The 21,166-nt window shown below is 42.0% G+C and overlaps 1 protein-coding gene across 1 annotated transcript; it reads right to left on the bottom strand.

The window, feature by feature from the left end:
- Positions 1-80: 80 nt before the first annotated feature.
- tatdn3 (TatD DNase domain containing 3) lies at positions 81-21,130 on the bottom strand. Its single transcript, XM_080048336.1, has 10 exons — positions 20,998-21,130; positions 20,687-20,719; positions 19,986-20,059; positions 19,362-19,449; positions 16,190-16,252; positions 14,682-14,791; positions 14,145-14,200; positions 13,350-13,462; positions 2,071-2,151; positions 81-296 (listed from the first exon to the last, which is right to left on the bottom strand). Exons 1-10 carry the CDS (start codon positions 21,052-21,054, stop codon positions 162-164), a joined length of 810 nt encoding a protein of 269 aa, XP_079904462.1. The 5' UTR covers positions 21,055-21,130; the 3' UTR covers positions 81-161.
- Between the last annotated feature and the right edge of the window lie 36 nt (positions 21,131-21,166).

Here is a 21,166-nt window from a genome sequence, read left to right on the forward strand (position 1 = left end):
ACACAATACAAACTTTAAACCTGTCACAAATCCCCTCACACTGCAATTCATACATTTCTTTGTATAGAATTGTTGGTAAAACGTTGTAATTTTTATGCTTCTAAAAAAACATTATTTGTTCTCTAGAGGCATTAGTTTGTGAGTGTTAGCAGTAGCACCTGTTAGCGCCTGTTAGCTCTGGGGAAAAGTCTGTGTGCGTTCTGAGCAGTGACGAGCTGAACGGTTTGTGGCGAAAGACCTTTGACGTCAGCGATGTATCTGCAGGATAGAACGATGTTACACGGCTCATTCCTCTCCTGGGAGAGACAGAGAAATAAAAAAGATTAAACAATTTAAATAAATAAAAACCTTAGCATACAGAGAGGAGGCTTTGTCATGGCATCTAAACATAATGCATTTAGATCTTTTGAAAGTCTATTTCTCTATATATTGTTTTATTTATATGCATTTATTTTCTGCCCTGATTTGAGTTTTGTGACGATACATTTTCCAGCTAATTAAAGAGTGCTTTAAATGTTGAAACACATTGTGTCTCTTTGCTTTTGGTTTTAAAAATTGCAACACTGTTACTGTCACACTATCTCTGAATTACAATGTTTCCATTAGAATTATTTCTATCAGCATGTTACTGTGATGAATCAACTGCATAACTGCAATTCCATTGGTAACAAGAGGCTGTTCCTTTAACGCAAAACCTTTTTTATTGTTATCTATTATTTTTTTTTAAAGAGGACCTATGATGCCTTTTGACTTTTATGACCTATAAACATTGTTATGATGATTCATAGTCATGCTTAACCATACTAAATTATCAAATAATGACTTACATGCATTTCGACGTATTCCCTGCTGACCGTCTGGGGTGTCTGTGCCGAGCACTAAACACTATTCTAGCCAGTCGAGAAGTCACGTCTTCAAAGCGGTCAACCCTTTGTAACTTTGTGACGTCGCATGTAACTTTGTGAAGTCACCACGCGGATGTTTCCATGTATGGTAATGCTGTCACTTCCCTGTTCGCGTCTGCCTCGCGTCTGCCTCGCGCCCTTATAGGTCCATGCTCACGCTTCCCGCCACTGAAAGTGTTCCGGAAGGAAGGTAACCAATCACAACGGAGTGGGGTTTGCAGGAGGGGGGGAGGGTAGCGGAGATGGCCGATGCACAGGCGGACGGAGCGGAGATTGCCGAAGCACACACACTCAAGTGTTGACAGGACGTGCTGGATCGCCAAAATAAGAGAAAGAGCTTCCCGAAAATCTACATAGTTTTTTGTGATGTGATTCGTGTCAGGTTGCTCTGTAGCAGTGTAAAACAAGAAATTAAGACCAGAAAAGTAGTATAATAGGTCCTCTTTAACCTTTATTTATACAGGTATATCCCATTGAGTCCGAAGACTCTTTTACAAGGGAGACCTGTTCCCATTTTACACGTTACCATTCACACACTCATTCATACACCGATAGCAGCAGGCTAACTATCGACATTCACACGAGGCAAGGTGGGTGAAGTGTCTTGCCCAAGGACACAACAACTATGACACAAGTGGCAGGGCGGGGATTGAACCTCCAACCCTTTGATCATCGGCCGACCCGCTCTGCCACCTGAGCCACAGTCACCCCATTATTGTTTATTAAAAGGAAATATATGCTGGACTACTGCTGCAATTACAATCACTTCTACTAATATTGTTACTAATTGTACAACATAATCTAGCCTACTTCAATAATACTACTATAGACCTCCTGTCAATGGAGCGAGCAGCATCAGCTCTCAATGACCATGACTGTGGTAAAGAAGGACCCTGGAACTTTATAAGTATGAACTTAAGAAACTGGACATTTAAAAAAAAAAGTATGGATCTGCACCCCCCCACCCCCCCTCCCTGTGTTGTGTTGTATTTTGTATTGTCCTGTGAGTTTGTTGTCTTGTGGTGTATGTATATGTTGTCTGTGATTGTTTTGTTTAAGAAAATAATAAAAATATTAATAATTAAAATAATAATAATACTAATACTACTATAACTTCCACAACTAGCACTATAATTGTGCATTTGGATTTTTTTTTCAAACTCACGTGTTTGTCGAGCCCCAGTGCCGGGGAGTCCGTCTCCAGGCAGATGTGTTCCATTGGGATCTGCCTGATCAGTTTGTCTCTCTGTACGAACACATTAAAATCAATCTTTGTCATTAAAAAAATAGTTAAAAAACATTTTGTTTGTAACTTTTCTGCTTTATTATACAGTTGTGGAGAGACAGAGACTAAATGTGTCAGAGAGGGGAATGACATGCAGAGAACGACCCGGGCTGGATTTGAACCCGGGTCTGCTGTGAAGAGGACTGAGCCTCCATGGTGTGTGTGTGGGGAAGGGGGGCACTTTCTAACCACTACACCATGAGTGCCCTAATAGTTTAGATTTAACTGTTTTTTCCCTTTACTTCATTATTCTAAAAAACTTTTCACAAGGATTCATCAGACACACACTGAGGCAAAGTGGAAACCTGGAGGTCGACAGTGAACAACATCTGGTGTATTATAACAAGCAGAAAACTCAACAACTGCTTTCTCACTTCCTCCACTGCATTTGTATGTCATTACTGAGGGCACAGAGGCTCATTCTCAATCCAAACAAAAGGCCATGAGTACAGTAGCAGGGTGTGTCCTCCCGTTGTCATTAAGAATTAAATGATGTTCACATTTACACATGAGCAGGTTGGGTCTCATAGCTCAGTGGTTAGAGCACTGGTCTAGTAAACCAGGGGTCGTGAGTTCAATTCTCACTGAGACCTCAAATCTTTATTAATGGGGTCTCGATGACCAGGCAAAAGTGACCCTACACAAACGTGTGTCTGTATAATCACACTGGCATCAGCTGGACTTGTTCATCGCTAAACTTGACTTCCTGAACACTGCTGTGACACCAAAGTACTGATTGCGGCACAGACCATTTCCTGATTGCTCAACATTTGCAATTTTCACTCACCGGCTCAATATAAGGCGACAGAAACCTTCCCTTTATTACATGTAGCCTGTCCTCTCTCACAGCAAGAAGATAAACTAATCTAATCACTAAATGCTCCTTTTGCGCTTGTTGTGACTTGTTCATTTACCATGTTATCTTGAAGCACAGGAAATCACACTGACTGTTAAAGGCCCCATAGCTCAGTGGTTAGAGCACTGGTCTTGTAAACCAGGGGTCGTGAGTTCAATTCTCACTGGGGCCTGGAACCTATATTTGTGGGGTCTTGATGAACTTAAGACCTTTCGCAATAATGTGTCGTCATACAAAGTACAAGTGAATCCTGGAAGACAGACGGATAGTTTCCACCTTTGCTGATACGCATTCTTGACCTATTCTGAGCATAACTCCTCCCATGTCAGCAGGCCTGTGTCGGCATGTGCACAGAATGAAAGATAGACGGAGGGCGGCGTCATTTACAGTGACGTCATGACGTTGCTCTCTTGCTGTAAGTGATTACCGAGGGCACAGAGGCTCATTCTCATTCCAAACAAAAGCCATGAGTACAGTAGCAGGGTGTGTCCTCCCTTTGTCATTACCAATAAAACGATGCTCAGATTTACATGTGAACAGGTAAGGCCTCATAGCTCAGTGGTTAGAGCACTGGTCTAGTAAACCAGGGGTCGTGAGTTCAATTCTCACTGAGGCCTCAAGTCTTTATTAGTGGGGTCTCGATGACCTTTGGACCGGGCAAAAGTGACCCTACTCAAAACTGTGTCATAACACTGGCATCAGCTGGACTTGTCACTCCCTGAACACTGCTGTAACACCAACGTAATGATTGCGACACAGACCACTTCCTGATTGCTTAAAGGAATAGTTCAACATTTTCTATTTTGAGACACAGCAGAGGGAGGTCTTATATTCAGCCATTGCTAAAGGGAGTGTTGTATTATGGAACGGCCGCTGCCGTACGTAATTCCAGTCTCAACAATGTTTCCTACACGCAATTATAACTCTAGCGTCTACAGCCCATTGTTTTCATGTAGTGTAACTTGTGTAATGTGTTACATTATTCAGCTGTTGCCGTGATGTCGGCTAACGCTGATGCTAATGATAACTAGCTCTCTGTCGCACAATAGACTGTAGGTTGGTGTTGCAGCCCGCTGTTGGGTGAAGGGCTGTCCCACCTGTCCAATATTCACTCTAGTCCAGCTTCTTGAAAAGTTTATAAGGACTTTATTATTTATGTAAAAAATAATTATTTAATGTTTCACTTGAAGCACAAAATTAATGGCTATATTTTCTGTTATAGCCTACCCAACCAATCTGTTTTTTCGGTTTTTTTGAAGCACTAAAAACAGTGCAATATTGTGATGTAGGCTATTCTTATATCTGATTAAATTGTTAGAATATTATTTGTTCGCATTAATTAGACACTCGTTTTGATGATGAAATGAGTGTTAATTGTAAAAAAACGGAAATCATGAGATTGAAACGGAAAAAACAGAATTTGTGAAAAAATTAAACGGATTTCATAGGGCCCTACCCATGTCAGCAGGCCTGTGTCGGCATGTGCACAGAATGAAGGACAGACAGAGCACTGCCGTGATTGGTTCAAAATACTAATTTTGTCATAAGAACCAGAACATTGTCCACCTCACCGCAACCAAATTTCTGTAAAGTTTATCAAACTTAGATGACCATATCTTTTATTTGGATTGATAAATATTTCCTAACTCTTTTCAGATGTTGACTATCATGAAACTAACTCGCCAAACTACATAGTTAGAAGGATTTTGTGGATTTGGGTTCACAGGGGCTTTACGTTTGCAGGAGTGACCTGAAACACACTGGCGCCTTGCTGTACGTGATGGAGTTAAGAGGGTCGAGGCTGAGCACAACCAGCAAATAGAGCTTAAAAGACAACACAGGAAGCAGACAAAACAAACTCAGGCGGGGTGCTCCGGTGGCGTAGTGGATAGAGCGCGTACCATATTGGCTCTGGCCTTTGTTGCAGTGGTCGCGGGTTTAAATCCGACCCGTGGACCTTTACTGCAGGACATCCCCCTCTCTCTCTCTCTGTCTCCCCATTTCAACTCTGTACTGTCTAATAAAGCTTGAAAATGCCAAAAAAAAAAAAAAAAAAAAAAACTCCATCAACCCATGGTCAAACGTTGTGTGTAATAACTGCCAAAGGGACTGTTATACAAGAATTGGACTATTGAGTCACTCAAGGTATAGGAGGACCTGCAGCTCTTTCTCTATCTAAACAAAAGCCGAAATAAAGAAGCAGAGTGTGTCCTCCCCTTTTATTAAAGACCTACTTCACCGGTGGGAATATGAAGGTATATTGAACTCTGAGATCCTATGTAGTATAAATGTGCAAACATTTTAGTAATTGGTTCATCCTAGCCAGAGAAAAAGCAGAAAGAGTGTTTTATGGTCTCACTGTCTAACCCTACATTTTACCATGTGTGACATCACACATGGTAAAATGTAGGGTTAGGATTAACAGGACAGCTGGGCCAAGGGAAGAGTGAGGGAAGAAAAACCTAATTCATTATATTATAATAGCGATTTTATAATGATAGAATGCCGGTTCCGTATGGGTGAAGTATTCCTTTAACATTGAAACGTGTGATGATGGAAAGTTGCTCAATCTTTTGCACGGTCCTCATCAGAGAAAAGTTGTTTGCTGAAGATGCAGCTTTGATACGCGTTAATTTCGATTAATGAATCACAGAAAAATTAACGCGATTAAAAAAATTAACGCAGATTAATCGCACTTCTACATTGCCCTTTGACCCGGTGCAAAAGAGGTGAGACGATAGCGGAGCTGCACTTGTAGCTTGCGGAAACGACCCGCACGGGATTAAACAGTAAATAAAGAAGCATAGAGAGGGCTCTATGGATGTGTTATGGGCTGCTCCGGGAAAATAAGCATGAAGGTAGGAATACGTCTTATGTTATTCTCCGCAGTGTCTGTGAATTATTGGTTTAGTGGGTGCCTAATTAACAGTGTAGGTTCAAAACAATAGGCTATCTCTCAATCTTCCTCCGTCTCACTTCTGTTTGATAGCTGCGATCGTCTCCCGCTAACGGACACCCTCACACTCTTCCTAGCACATATTCCTGTCTTTTTTCCTCCTTTGTGTGTGTGTGTGTGTGTATGTGTGTGTGTGTGTGTGTGAATTTATTTAATGTAGAAACCTCGCTGAGGGGAGGAGACAGAAGTTACGAGAGACGGACAGAGAGAGAGAGAGAGAGGGAGAGAGAGAGAGAAACGAACGGTAGCCTATACAGTTGTTTATAAACAGGCATAAAAGTGTCATATAAGTATGCGATTAATTTAGATTAATTAATCACAGAGCCTGTAATTAATTAGATTTATTTTTTTAATCGCTTGACAGCCCTATTCAAAATACAAATTTTGTCATAAGAACCAGAACATTGTCCACCTCACCGAAACCAAATTTCTGTAAAGTTTATCAAACTTAAATGATCTTTTATTTGGATTGATAAATATTTCCTAACTCTTTTCAGATGGGAAACGAAGCGGGTTGCAACTTATGCCATTGTGAAACGTGGCAAACTGGCGCCAGCACCAGCCCGAAACTGGCACTTGGTTCCCGTTGGTTGGAAAGGGGTAAGAGTGTCTAGTGGAGTCCCTGAGCAACAACCAACCAGGACCAGGACCAAGGTTCAACAGTCATCATCAGACAAATGTTGTTTGCTGATGATGCAGCCTTGACACCGCACAACGAAGAGAATCTCAACAACTGCTTTATCTATCTCACTTATTCCACTGCTGTAACTGTAAGTCATTACTGAGGGCACAGAGGCTCATTCTCAATCCAAACAAAAGCCATGAGTACAGTAGCAGGGTGTGTCCTCCCTTTGTCATTACCAATAAAACGATGTTCACATTTACACAGAAACAGGTAGGGCCTCATAGCTCAGTGGTTAGAGCACTGGTCTAGTAAACCAGGGGTCGTGAGTTCAATTCTCACTGAGGCCTGGATTACTTTATTAGTGGGGTCTCGATGACCTTTGGACCGGGCAGAAGTGACCGTATCATCCCACTGGCATCAACTGGACTTGTTCATCACCAGACGTGACTCTGCAACACCAACTGGTGCCAGGGTGAAACCAGGGGCAAACTAGCCCCAGCACCAGCCCGGAACTTGGTTCCCATTGGTGGGAAAGTGGTAAGACTGTCTAGGGGAGAGCCTGAAAAACAACCAACTAGGGCCAGGACCAGGATCAAGGCTTGCACAGTCATCTTCAGACAGATGTTGTTTGCTGATGATGCAACCTTGACACCGCACAACAAAGAGGATCTTGAGGAGCTAAAGCCACTGGGCTCAATGGTTGACAGAGTTTAGGACAACAACCAGCTGAGCTTGAACATCAAACTCAAGGTGTACTAGGCATTTATCCTTAGTAAACTGCTCTTTTGCAAAAGCCAAAAGTAAATATCCTGGGTGTGTGCTCCTCTGTTATTTACAATAATAGGTTGTTCAAATATTTTATTCCAAAGGTAAGGCCCCATAGCTCAGTGGTTAGAGCACTGGTCTTGTAAACCAGGGGCCGTGAGTTCAATTCTCACTGGGGCCTTGATCCTTTATTTATGGGGTCTCGATGACCTTTAGACATCAAACAAAGATGTGTCATCATCATCCAAAGGACCAGTGAATCCTGGAAGACCGAAGACTGACAGAAGCACTGCCTGAAAACACCGAAGTAAACTAGAGGTCATGAGTTAAATTCTCATTAGGGCCTGGATGATCCTTTATGTGTGGGTCTCTGCTGAGGGCTACAAGCTGAATCTCAAAGCTATGAATAAAGAGGGTTAAAGCGGACCTATGATGCTTTTTGACTTTTATGACCTATAAACGTTGTTATGATGATTCATAGTCATGCTTAACCATGCTAAATGATCAAATAATGACTTACATGCATTTCGACGTATTCCCTGCTGACCGTCTGGGGTGTCTGTGCAGAGCACTAAACACTATTCTAGCCAGTCGAGAAGTCACGTGTTCAAAGCGGTCTACCCTTCCGTAACTTTGTGACGTCGCATGTAACTTTGTGAAGTCACCACGCGGATGTTTTCATGTATGGTAATGCTGTCACTTCCCTGTTCGCGTCTGCCTCGCGCCCTTATAGGTCCATGCTCGCGCTTCCCGCCACTGAAAGTGTTCCGGAAGGAAGGTAACCAATCACAACGGAGTGGGGTTTGCAGGAGGGGGGAGGGGAGCGGAGATGGCCGATCACAGGCGGAGGGAGCGGAGATTGCCGAAGCACACACACTCAAGTGTTGACAGGACGTGCTGGATCGCCAAAATAAGAGAAAGAGCTTCCCGAAAATCTACATAGTTTTTTGTGATGTGATTCGTGTCAGGTTGCTCTATAGCAGTGTAAAACAAGAAATTAAGACCAGAAAAGTAGTATAATAGGTTCTCTTTAAGGTCACCCACTCCAGAGAAAAGCCCAGAAGCGATCGATAATATCGAGGACCTACCAGGGCCAGGTCCAAGGTTTTCAGAGTCATCATCAGACAAATGTGGCTTTAGCTGCTGGAGATCCTCTTCGTTGTGCCGTGTCAAGGCTGCATCATCAGCAAACAACATTTGCCTGATGATGACTGTTGAACCTTGGTCCTGGTCCTGGTTGGTTGTTGCTCAGGGACTCCACTAGACACTCTACAAAAAACTAAAGCAAGTGTTCTGAACTTGGGTGTTTTCAGGCAGTGCTCCTGACTGGCATCAGTCTTCAAGGATTCACCGGTTCTGTGGATGATGATGACACATGTTTGTGTAAGATCTAAAGGTCATCGAGACCCCATAAATAAAGGATCCAGGCCCCAGTGAGAATTGAACTCACGACCCCTGGTTTACAAGACCAGTGCTCTAACCACTGAGCTATGAGGCCTTACCTGTAGCGGAAGATATTTGAACAAGCTATTAATGTAAATAACAGAGTACACACCCAGCAGCTTCAGTATATGTCCTCTGTTAATACCATTAAAATGTTAGTCAAATATCAAGGGTGTCAGCTAAGGCTTCATAGCTCAGTGGTTAGAGCACTGGTCTTGTAAACCAGGGGTCGTGAGTTCAATTCTCACTGGGGCCTTGATCCTTTATTTGTGGGGTCTCAATGACCTTTAGATTTAACACAAACATGTGTCATCATCATAAAAAGGACCAGTGAATCCTGGAAGACCGAAGACTGACAGGAACACTACCTGAAAACACCCAAGAACACTGTTTTCAGTTATGAAACTGAACAACAACCAACCAGGGCCAGGACCAAGGTTTGCACAGTCATCTTCAGACAAATGTTGTTTGCTGATGATGCAGCCTTGACACCGCACAACAAAGAGGATCTCCAGCAGCTAAAGCCACTGGGCGCGATGGTCAAGAGAGATTAGGACAACAACCAGCTGAGAGCACTGGTCTTGTAAACCAGGGGTCGTGAGTTCAATTCTAACTTGTTCCTGGATTCTTTATTTGTGGGTCTCGATGACCTTTAGATCTTACACAAACATGTGTCGTCATCATCTAAAGGACCAGTGAATCCTGGAAGACCGAAGACTGACAGAAGCACTGCCTGAAAACACCGAAGTAAACTAGGGGTCATGAGTTAAATTCTCATTGGGGCCTGGATGATCCTTTATGTGTGGGTCTCTGCTGAGGGCTACAAGCTGAATCTCAAAGCTATGAATAAAGAGGGTTAAGGTCACCCACTCCAGAGAAAAGGCCAGAAGCGATCGATAATATCGAGGACCTACCTGCTCTGGAGGAGATAAACCCCGCCGTGAAAGAACGCAGTAAAGTAATTGATGCCCTGATATGAGGTAAAGCACAGATGATCAAAGTGACTGCAACAGATACCAGGACCTTAGGACCTGAAAAAGAGACCTTACTCAAACAACAGGGCTCTAGGGCTGAGAGATCCACTGTCAACATGATTTACTCTGTACTCCAGCTTTAGGAGAAATGCAGAGAACAGCAGATGCCACTATACATTCCCTTCATCTTCTTTCTGTGATGATAAACGTTGCATTTAGACAATCTTCACAAGGCATCCACTAACACACACAAATGATGAGAAATGTTGTTCAATCTTTTGCGCAGTCCTCATCAGAGAAATGTTGTTTGCTGATGATTCAGCTTTGACCTTCAGTTTGCCTGCAGGGACTTTGGGCTGACCATCAGCATTAGGAAAACCATTAAGACATCCATGCACAACCAGCCATCACAGTTACCAGCCATGACCTCCACAGTTACCAACAACCTGTTGCTCACGTGACGGCCAAGTAGAGCAAGAGACTGTGGGACAACAACCAGCTGAGCATGAAACCCAAACTCAAGGTGTACCAGATATGTGTCTTTAGTGCACTGCTCTATGACAAAAGCCATAAGTAAATAAACTGGGTGTGCACACCTCTGTTATTTACATTAATAGGTTGTTCAAATATATTCCTCAACAGGTAAGGCCTCATAGCTCAGTGGTTAGAGCACTGGTCTTGTAAACCAGGGGCCGTGAGTTCAATTCTCACTGGGGCCTGGATTCTTTATTTGTGGGGTCTCGATGACCTTTAGATTTTACACAAACACGTATCGTCATCATCCAAAGGACCAGTGCATCCTGGAAGACCGATGCCAGACAGGGGCATTGCCTGAAAACACCAAAACTCAGAACCCTGGCTTCAGTTGTTTGTAGAGTGTCTAGGAGAGACCCTGATCAGCAACCAACCAGGGCCAGGACCAAGGTTTTCAGAGTCATCATCAGACAAATTTTGTTTGCTGATGATATATCGCGCCCAGTGGCTTTAGCTGCTGGAGATCCTCTTCGTTGTGCGGTGTCGAGGCTGCTGTTGGACCTTGGTCCTGGCCCTGGTTGGTTGTTGTTCAGGGTCTCCCCCTAGACGCTCTACAAAAACTAAAGCCAGTGTTCTGAACTTGGGTGTTTTCAGGCAGTGCTCCTGACTGGCATCAGTCTTCCAGGATTCACCGGTTCTGTGGATGAAGATGACACATGTTTGTGTAAGATCTAAAGGTCATCGAGACCCCATAAATAAAGAATCCAGGCCCCAGTGAGAATTGAACTCACGGCCCCTGGTTTACAAGACCAGTGCTCTAACCACTGAGCTATGAGGCCTCACCTGTAGAAGAAGATATTTGAATAAAATGTTAATGTAAATAACAGAGGAGTACAAACCCAGCATTGTTACTATATGTCCTCTGTTAATAACATTAAAACGTTAGTCAAATATCAGGACTATCAGGCAAGGCCTCATAGCTCAGTGGTTAGAGCACTGGTCTTGTAAACCAGGGGCCGTGAGTTCAATTCTCAATTGGATTCTTTATTTATGGGGTCTTGATGACCTTTAGATCCTACACAAACACGTATCGACATCATCCAAAGGACCAGTGAATCCTGGAAGACCGACGACCGATGCCAGACAGGAGAACTGCCTGAAAACACCCACACTCAGAACACTGGGTTCAGTTGTTTTCAGAGTGTATAGGGGGAGACCCTGAACAACAACCAACCAGGGCCAGGACCAAGGTTCAACAGTCATCATCAGACACATGTTGTTTGCTGATGATGCAGCCTTGACAACGCACAACGAAGAGGATCTCCAGCAGCTAGAGCCACTGGGCGCGATATATCATCAGCAAACAACATTTGTCTGATGATGACTGAAAACCTTGGTCCTGGCCCTGGTTGGTTGCTGATCAGGGTCTCCCCTAGACACTCTTCAAATAACTGAAGCCGGTGTTCTGAGCTTGGGTGTTTTCAGGCAGTTCTCCTGTCAGTCTTCGGTCTTCCAGGATTCACTGGTCCTTTGGATGATGTCGATACGTGTTTGTGTTAAATCTAGAGGTCATCAAGACCCCATAAATAAAGAATCCAGGCCCCAGTGAGAAATGAACTCACGACACCTGGTTTACAAGACCAGTGCTCTAACCACTGAGCTATGAGGCCTCACCTGTAGAAGAAGATATTTGAATAACATTTTAATGTAAATAACAGAGGAGTACACACCCAGCATTGTTACTATATGTCCTCTGTTAATAACATTAAAACGTTAGTCAAATATCAGGACTATCAGGTAAGGCCTCATAGCTCAGTGGTTAGAGCACTGGTCTTGTAAACCAGGGGCCGTGAATTCAATTCTCACTGGGGCCTGGTTTCTTTATTTATGGGGTCTTGATGACCTTTAGATCTTACACAAACACGTATCGACATCATCCAAAGGACCAGTGAATCCTGGAAGACTGATGCCAGATAGGAGAATCAACTGGAAAGCTTCAACCTTCGCTGCTTGATGCAATCACCTCCTCCACTGTCAGCATCGCCTGCGCTGGCTAGGGCATGTGCACAGAATGAAGGACAGACAGAGCACAGCTCTGATTGGTTCAAAATACTCATTGTGTCATAAGAACCCGGGCATGGTCCACCTCATCTAAACTGGGTGTCTGTAAAGTTTATTAAACTGACAATTTCTTTAATTTGGATGAGGGAGGTGAATGCTACCTGGCCAAGACGTCTGTGTGTTCATCTGGTGGTGACGTAGGGACGAGGAAGGGGAATGCTAACTGCAGTCACTGACAGGAAGTTAGCTTAAAGGACCATGTTGTTTACTTCTACTTTAAGTACGTTTGTGTACCTGAAACACACTGGCATTGACCGATGACCCAGGCCGGATGGGAACTGATGGGAACTCACAGATGATCGTAGCTGCTGGTGCCTTGCTGTACAACTTTAGACCAGTGTGCTACCATTGTCGCCCAGATGGTAAGAACAGCTGTTAATCAACACAAGCAGAAAACTCAATAACTGCCTTCTCCTTCTTCCACCGCAGTACCTGCAAGTCATTACTGAGGGTACAGAGGCTCATTCGCAACCAAACCAAAGCCATAAGTAAAGAAGCAGGGTGTGTCCTCTCCTCTTATTAACATTAAAAGGTTACTCAATACCTCTGATGACAGGTAAGGCCTCATAGCTCAGTGGTTAGAGCACTGGTCTTGTAAACCAGGGGTCACAAGTTCAATTCTCGTTGAGGCCTGGATTCTTTATTTGTGGGTTCTCGATGACCTTAGCATCCGGCAAATAAGACCTTATGGCAGGATGGCAGTAGTCTTGGGTTAGAAATTGGAGGGTTGCTGGTTGAAGTCCAGCTTGGACCAGTTTTGGAGTGTGGACTGGTAGCTGGAGAGGTGACAGTCCACCTGTTGGGCACTGCCGTGGTGCCCTTGGGCAAGGCACCGAACCCCTAAAACTACTCAGAGCTTAAAACGTTGTGTCCAGCTCTTTAAGGTAAACTGAACCATTAACTAGCCTGGTAATTTTATTCTTAACAATCGTAACAGACACAAACCTGTTGGTTCCGGCAGACGGCAGGTGGAAAGGAGAAGCAGTAACCGGCCTTCACTCCCTCCAGAGCCACAGACGGCTTCCCCGCAAAGTTATGGAGCAGAGCGCGACTGATGCCTGATGGGAAAATCAGAAAAAAAACAAATGTAACCAACTGACCAAATGTTCTGTGGGAAAAAAATATTATTTTGGTCCATTTTGAGATTTTTGGTTATTTTGCTTCCATCCATCTATCTATCTATCTATCTATCTATCTATCTATCTATCTATCTATCTATCTATCTATCTATCTATCTATCTATCTATCTATCTATCTATCTATCTATCTATCTATCTATCTATCTATCTATCTATCTATCTATCTATCTATCTATCTATCTATCTATCTATCTATCTACCTACCTACCTACCTACCTACCTACCTACCTACCTACCTACCTACCTACCTACCTACCTACCTACCTACCTATCTATCTATCTATCTATCTATCTATCTATCTATCTATCTATCTATCTATCTATCTATCTATCTATCTATCTATCTATCTATCTATCTATCTATCTATCTATCTATCTATCTATCTATCCATCCATCCATCCATCCATCCATCCATCCATCCATCCATCCATCCATCCATCCATCCATCCATCTATCTATCTATCTATCTATCTATCCATCCATCCATCCATCCATCCATCCATCCATCCATCCATCCATCCTTCATACTAGTAAAAGAATAAAAGTTCCAAAATGTAATTGTAGGTGTTCATTTCACTAAACCTTGTCTGTTAAAATCACCTTGTTCTCTCATTGTTGCTATTGTGATTTTAGCGGCTGAACGTGAGTGGACGTTCCTGTGAAGAAAACAGGAAGAAAGAATAGTCATGTGATGATGATTGATGAATCTGAGTCTAGAGGAAAAAATAATGCAAATTTTAACTTGCTACAATCGTGAATTAGAGCTGTCTAAAGGGCTGTTTAAAAAAAATAAAGAGAGAGAGAGAGAGAGAGAGAGAGAGAGAGAGAGAGAGAGAGAGAGAGAGAGAGAGAGAGAGAGAGGGAAGTGTGAAGATGAGGGTAATATTTCAAGAAGAAAATTTTAACTTTCAAAATAAAAGTTGTTAATACTGTATCCGACAAAAATAACGCTTTTACCAACAATTATCCTAATTATCCTCTTGAAACTACTGCAATAAACACATTTGTAAAAAAAAAAAAAAAAAAAAAAAATGTACTCTAGTCTCATGTGTTGTATATTCATTAAGGACTCGGTTACCCTACTCAGATGGAGGTGAACTGTACAGTATATTGTGTGTGTTATGTGTATGTCCTCACACAGGCAGCTGCAGCTCTCTGGCGACATTCAGCTGTTTGATGAAGACGTCCATCTGGTCGTCTCTGTCCTGCTGAGTTGGAGCGCACCACGGCGTGAAGTCCAAACCTATCTGGGAACACACAAATAAACAAGAATATTACATTACAATACTCATATTGTGGTTTTTCCCTAGCCTGGTCCTACCAGACCATCGTACTTCATTTAGCCTGGTCCTACCAGACCATCGTACTTCATTTAGCCTGGTCCTACCAGACCATCGTACTTCATTTAGCCTGGTCCTACCAGACCATCGTACTTCATTTAGCCCGGTCCTACCAGACCATCGTACTTCATTTAGCCTGGTCCTACCAGACCATCGTACTTCATTTAGCCTGGTCCTACCAGAACATCGTACTTCATTTAGCCCGGTCCTACCAGAACATCGTACTTCATTTCATTTGTACAAAAGGTCTGGAATCGCTAAATTGACAAACTTTAATGCAATTGAAGGCGGGTTAGGTGTCTGATGAAGTTTAAAACTATTGGATCTGCCCAGTGCCACTCTGGATCTGCCAACCAATCGCATAACGTTTGGTCGTGACCTATGTTATGCGCCGGCTTCTGAGCCACTCTCTCTGTTCGCTGATTAGACAGCCAAAAATCTGTCTGGAGAAAACCCACTAATATACTGCGGACCCAGACTGACTACTGAAGGGAAATTAAAATGTAACGTATGTAGGCGGGAGGTGCCAGGCTAGTTTTCCTTTTAATTCTGTCAAAAAGAAGAAGGTTGCTTTGGAAGTTTTGGAAGTCAAGAATAATTTGGTAAAGTCTAAAACCGAATCACTGTAAGTCTTGATCAATTGAGCAAAAGGTAATTGAAAATGAATAAGTTTGAAAACAACGTTGGGGGAAAATGCCTGTGTAGGGGGAAAATAAAAAATAGTGGAAAAGTTGTTTAAGACTCTTTTAGATGAGCTAAAATATGTTCAGTGCAGCAGGGAAGGAGAGAGAGAGAGAGAGAGAGGGGGGAGGGGGGGGGGGGGGAGATACCTCGCTGTGCTTTCAATTTGATCCCTAGAAATAACAATGGTGGAAGCAGCAGTGTGGGACTGTTGACTTTAGCCCTGTGATGTCTGAAATCTGCTCTGAAAAACACTTACAGTACATTCCTTCACAACAGTCTCTTATTAAGAAACTAGGATAAAGGGTGTGTGTGTGTGTGTGTGTGTGTGTGTGTGTGTGTGTGTGTGTGTGTGTGTGTGTGTGTGTGTGTCTGTTTGTGTGTGTGTGTGTGTGTGTGTGTGTGTGTGTGTGTGTGTGTGTGAGTGAGTGAGTGAGTGAGTGAGTGAGTGAGTGAGTGAGTGAGTGAGTGAGTGAGTGAGTGAGTGAGTGAGTGAGTGATTAGTGCGTGCGTGCATTGCATGCATGTGTGTGTGGTGTGTGTGTGTGTAGGTGTGTGTGTGTGTGTGCGTGCGTGCGTGCGTGCGTGTGTGTGTGTGTGTGTGTGTGACAGCAGTGTACGTACCTCTCCAATAGCGACGAGGCTTTCGCTGTGTTTGTAGAACTGTGGCAGGGCAGCATCCAGGTCCTAAAAAAAGAAGACATCTTCATAATTTAGAACTTTTGTTGAATACATTTTTTTTTGTGAATCATACATCAGCAAACTAACAGGAAATTGGAAGACAGACAAAGATAAAGACATTTTCATAATTAAGAACTTCAAGTTACTTAATTTTTTTTTCATAACACACACAAACAAACACCTGCACTGTCACAACATAATTATTTTTTTCAAACAACAAAAAAGACTGGAAAAAGAATGTAAGATACTGTTAGTAATTCAAGTGTTTTGTCTTTGTGTGAGTGTATCACAGGACCGTGGTGCACAGATATAGAAATAAGAGAATTCTCGATAATTTTTTAGTGATTTACCCGAGATAAAAACATGTGTAATTTTACGTTGTTATGATGAATATTAAACACTGGATGTGACAAAAAATCTACTTTTAACCCATTGATGACAGCTGCTGCGCGATGCCACATTGGCTCTCCTGCCTGATGCTGCGTCGCGCAGCATTATTACTTTATCTAATTTTCATGGCATTCCCAGCATAGAATGCACTGTCATTGGTTCAAATACACATGAGGTGGGTTTTGTTGATTTTTTTAAGACCACGTGACCACCCAAAAGTTGTGTGGTTTGCCGAAAATCATGTCAATCAAAAAAATTAAAAATTAAAAAATAAAACAAAATAATAAAAAAAATACGCCAGCTATGTCGGCGACAGAACAGTTAGTGGCGTTTGGTGCGCAGAATCAAGGTCTACTATAGACTACTGACGAAAATCACACAACACATTGCATCTATTTATTAACAATATTTAATAATTTTCTAATTCATCTAATTTTGACGATTTTTAGAAATATTTGTTGGTTTGTAAGCGCTAAGGGAGCATGTTTAAATAAAACCTGTGAACCTTAACTTTTAAATGTATTTTATTTCATGTTTCTATGTGCTACACAGGCTTAGATATTAAGGTTTTGGTAGACTTGACAATTCGTACTATTTTTTCAGAAAACCCTCAGGCATTAAGGACATGCATCCTAGATTGCCATAGTCATCAATGGGTTAATGTCACGTCCAAAAGTATTTTTTATTATTTCAAATTATTTTTGGAGCATTTCTGCTTTTATTAGATAGGTTTAGGAGAGAGAGTTGTAGCGGGTCAGAGAGGGGAAGACATGCAGAGAACTGACCCGGGCTGGATGCTTTCATCTAACATTCATTCCCACCACTGCGCCACAAGCCCCCCTAAAGCATTTCTTTTAATATCAATGCCAGGGGACTACAGATGAAAAATAGCCCTTTTGGCATTTTTTTACATGTGTTTTATTATTTTGCACTGTCCCCTTCTTAGATTTTTTTTATTTCTTTTTAACCTTTATTTATACAGGTAAATCCCATGAGACTGAAGACTCTTTTGCAAGGGAGACCTGTTTTCCTTTCCCACGTTACCGATACTGAATATACTGAATTGAATGTCAATTCAAGATATGTACGGAAGAAGAGAAGTGGAGAGTTGAGAGTTTTAAATTGTATCTTAAATCACGTTCCAAGGCATCTGTTGTAACAAGAAAGCGACAATACAACAGGATGTGTTTTGTTCTTTCAATGAGTACTCAACACAAATAAATAAATACACCTTCATCTCCTCCACTAGGACCTTAGAAACACACACTACTCCCTTCTATTGTCCCACGCTCTCCAGCCCTCACCCCCTGTGCCGATCACTGATACAGTTACAACAAACCAACTCAAGCCAAATAATCAAAGGAGTCGTATGAAGAACAGAGAATGTTTTTTTAAACACTTTATTTTTGGACAAAAACACAAACACACAACTGTCAAAGTGAACACACAAACAAAAGACAAAATAAAATAAACAACTAACATGGTGTGTACTCTCCTTAACAGGTTTCTAAAGACATTGTTTAAACTAAAGGTAAATGTTAAATACCTACTTCACCGGTGTAAGAATGAAGGTGTATTTAACTCTGAGATAATATGTAGTATAAATGTGCAAAGATTTTAGAAATCGGTTCATCCTAGCCTGAGAAAAGGTAGAAACAGTGTCTTATGGTCTCACTGGATTAACAGGAAAGCTGGGCCAAGGGAAGACTGAGGGAAGAAAAACCTCATTCATTATATTATAATAGCGATTTTTTAATGATAGAACGCCGGTTCCTTATGGGTGAAGTATTCCTTTAAGCAAAATAATAAAAAGTCAAAAAGGTGTCATGAAGGTCACTTCAGCGCTGCTATATAGTCCAGGAAAGGCTGACATATCTGTTTAAATTTTCCTGCTTTCCCTGAAATCTCATAACGGATTTTCTCCATATATAGAGTGCTAGAGAACTCCATGAGCCACATATCAAAAAAGGGGGCTTCCTTATTCCAAAACGTACAGAAACCCTGCATTCCGAATCTCATACTCTTTCTTTCCTCTATTCTACATACTACATCTGACCATAAAAATAATCTAGTTAGGATGCAGTAGGCATACTATTGGGACATACTTTTACTTATTTATTTCATCATAACATTGATGAACCTTGATCTTGCCTCTTGCTTTTATATCCGTTGCATCCCTGTTTGTTTTCATATGGAGGCTCGGGACATCCTAAATCTTACTAAATCTTTTTTCTACCATACTAAATAGTAGATAGTATGGGGATTGGAACGCAGGGATAATGTTTTTACTACCTGAGGCTTACCTTGTAAATTATATATTCTATATATATATGTTTTCTTTTTCTTTTCTTTTTTAAGATATTTTTTGGGCATTTTTATGCTTTTATTGATAGTGCAGAGAGACAGAGGTGAAATGGGGCAGAGAGGGGAGTGACATGCAGAGAACGACCGCGGGCGGGAATCGAACCCGGGTCCGCTGCTGGCCGAGGCCCATGGGGGGGACGCCCTACCAACTGAGCTAAGGGCGCCCCCATATATGCTATATTGTTGCTGCTTTTTTTCTATTTTACTTGTATATTGCATATTGCATACTTTTATATTTCTTTCTCTGCATTCAGGCGGTGGAAAACCAAGAAATAATTTTATTGTATGACTGAGAACATGTTTCATATTGTGCATATGACAATAAACACTTTGAATCTTGAATATTGAATGTTTTTACTACCTGAGGTTTCACGCTGCGCTGCTCCGAGCCGGGACGTCCCATCTGAAGAGGGTGGACGCCCAAACATGGCGCCACCAGACCGGGATAACTGTGACAGAGACACAAAGGGATTTAAAGCAACAACCCCGGGATAGTGAATAGTAGAATAATAAATACAATGCTGTCCCGCTGAGAGCAGATGTGTGCAGAAAAATGTGTGTGTGTGTGTGTGTGTGTGTGTGTGTGTGTGTGTGTGTGTGTGTGTGTGTGCGTGCTTGCGTGCGTGCGTGTGTGTGTGTGTGTGTGTGTGCGAGCGTGTGTGTGTGTGTGTGTTTTTGTGACAACTGAGAGCAGCAGATGTGCAGAAGAAATTTTTTTTCATTCTTTACATTGTCTAACTGCAGGGGCGTAAACTTTACACAAACTCTTCATCTGACATTGCAGTTTTTTCTGTGATCGTATACTACTTGGAGTTAATGTTCAAAAAACATTTAATAAGAGGGGAAAAACAGGGGAAATAAATCATGGTGGGCACCTTAGATGTAATAGCAGCCACCACTAGTTTTACTACAAATGAGACTGTTTCAGAAATATTTCAAAGTTCCTCGTAGCTGCTTTAAAGAGTCAGGACGTAGAGATACAGACCATTCGTACAGCTGGAGAACTCTGGAAAACTCTTCTACTCCTTCTGTAACTGCAACCAGAGTCTTTACCCCCGCCTGCACACACACACACACACGCACACACACACACGCAAATCACGCACACATGGCCACGCACACACACACACACACACACACACACACACACACAAGCAAATCACGCACACATGGCCACGCACACACACACACACACACAAACACAAACAAACACACACACAAACAAACAAAATACACATACAGACAAAACAAACACACACACACACACAAATACAAGCACAAACAAAATAAACATACAGACAAATCACACACACATGCGGCCACGCACGCACACACACACACACAGGTACATGCACACAAACAAATCACACACACATGGCCACGCACGCACGCACACACACACACACAGACACACACACACACACATGGCCACGCACGCACGCACGCACGCACACACACACACACACACACACACACACACACTTGATGCATTACAAGGCTAAAGTCATATTAACATCTTGTTACACAATAATAGCAACAACACATACACATATAACAAAAATCCCTAGCCCTATAATAAAGTGTACATTCTGTTTAAGTATTAGATTTGTCCAAAGAAGCAGCTGAGTTCTGTTCCCTACAGCAAGTAATTTAAAATCTGATGATGAAAATAAACTGACGACTAACCGCCTTGGCCCGTTGAATCACTTCCTCCAGGTCCTGAAGAAAAAATAAATAAATAAAACGAGTAAATGATTTGTTTGCACAGTGGTTTAACTTACTAAGGAAAACTGTAACAACTTAATCAGAGCGCAAATGAGAAAGTATAAGTTACATTTGAAATGCTGTGCTCTATAGTATACACAGCTTTTACATTTAAAAATGTGATACTAACAGACAGCACATATCCTTTTATGTAGCTTATGTAGCCCAAAACACTTTTGTAAATACGTTTTTTTTTTTTTGTAAATTATTTTTGTTGACTTCTTAATTCCTACCTGTTCAAACTCAGGGGCTGATATGTGACAGTGACAGTCAACGTATCCATAATCCATTTAAAAAGAAAAACAATAACAGCTAAGAGCGTAAGAAACGCATACAAAACTCAACTGCGATATTTGCTCTGTTTTGATTTTGTCTTTCGGAGTCTGCATCGCTTTACTGTAG

The sequence above is a fragment of the Ammodytes marinus genome (genome assembly GCF_949987685.1).
Source record: "Ammodytes marinus genome assembly, chromosome: 19".
Classification (NCBI taxonomy): domain Eukaryota; kingdom Metazoa; phylum Chordata; class Actinopteri; order Uranoscopiformes; family Ammodytidae; genus Ammodytes; species Ammodytes marinus.

What these genes read in the sequence shown, in the direction of transcription:
- tatdn3 (XM_080048336.1), bottom strand. Translation starts at nt 21,054, where the DNA reads ATGGATTATGGATACGTTGACTGTCACTGTCACATATCAGCCCCTGAG. An exon ending in CAGCCCCTGAGTTTGAACAG is followed by an intron (nt 20,720 to 20,997) that starts GTAGGAATTAAG and finishes TTTTTTCTTCAG; the next exon opens with GACCTGGAGGAAGTGATTCA. An exon ending in GTTCTCCAGCTGTACGAATG is followed by an intron (nt 19,450 to 19,985) that starts GTCTGTATCTCT and finishes TCTCTGTCACAG; the next exon opens with TTATCCCGGTCTGGTGGCGC.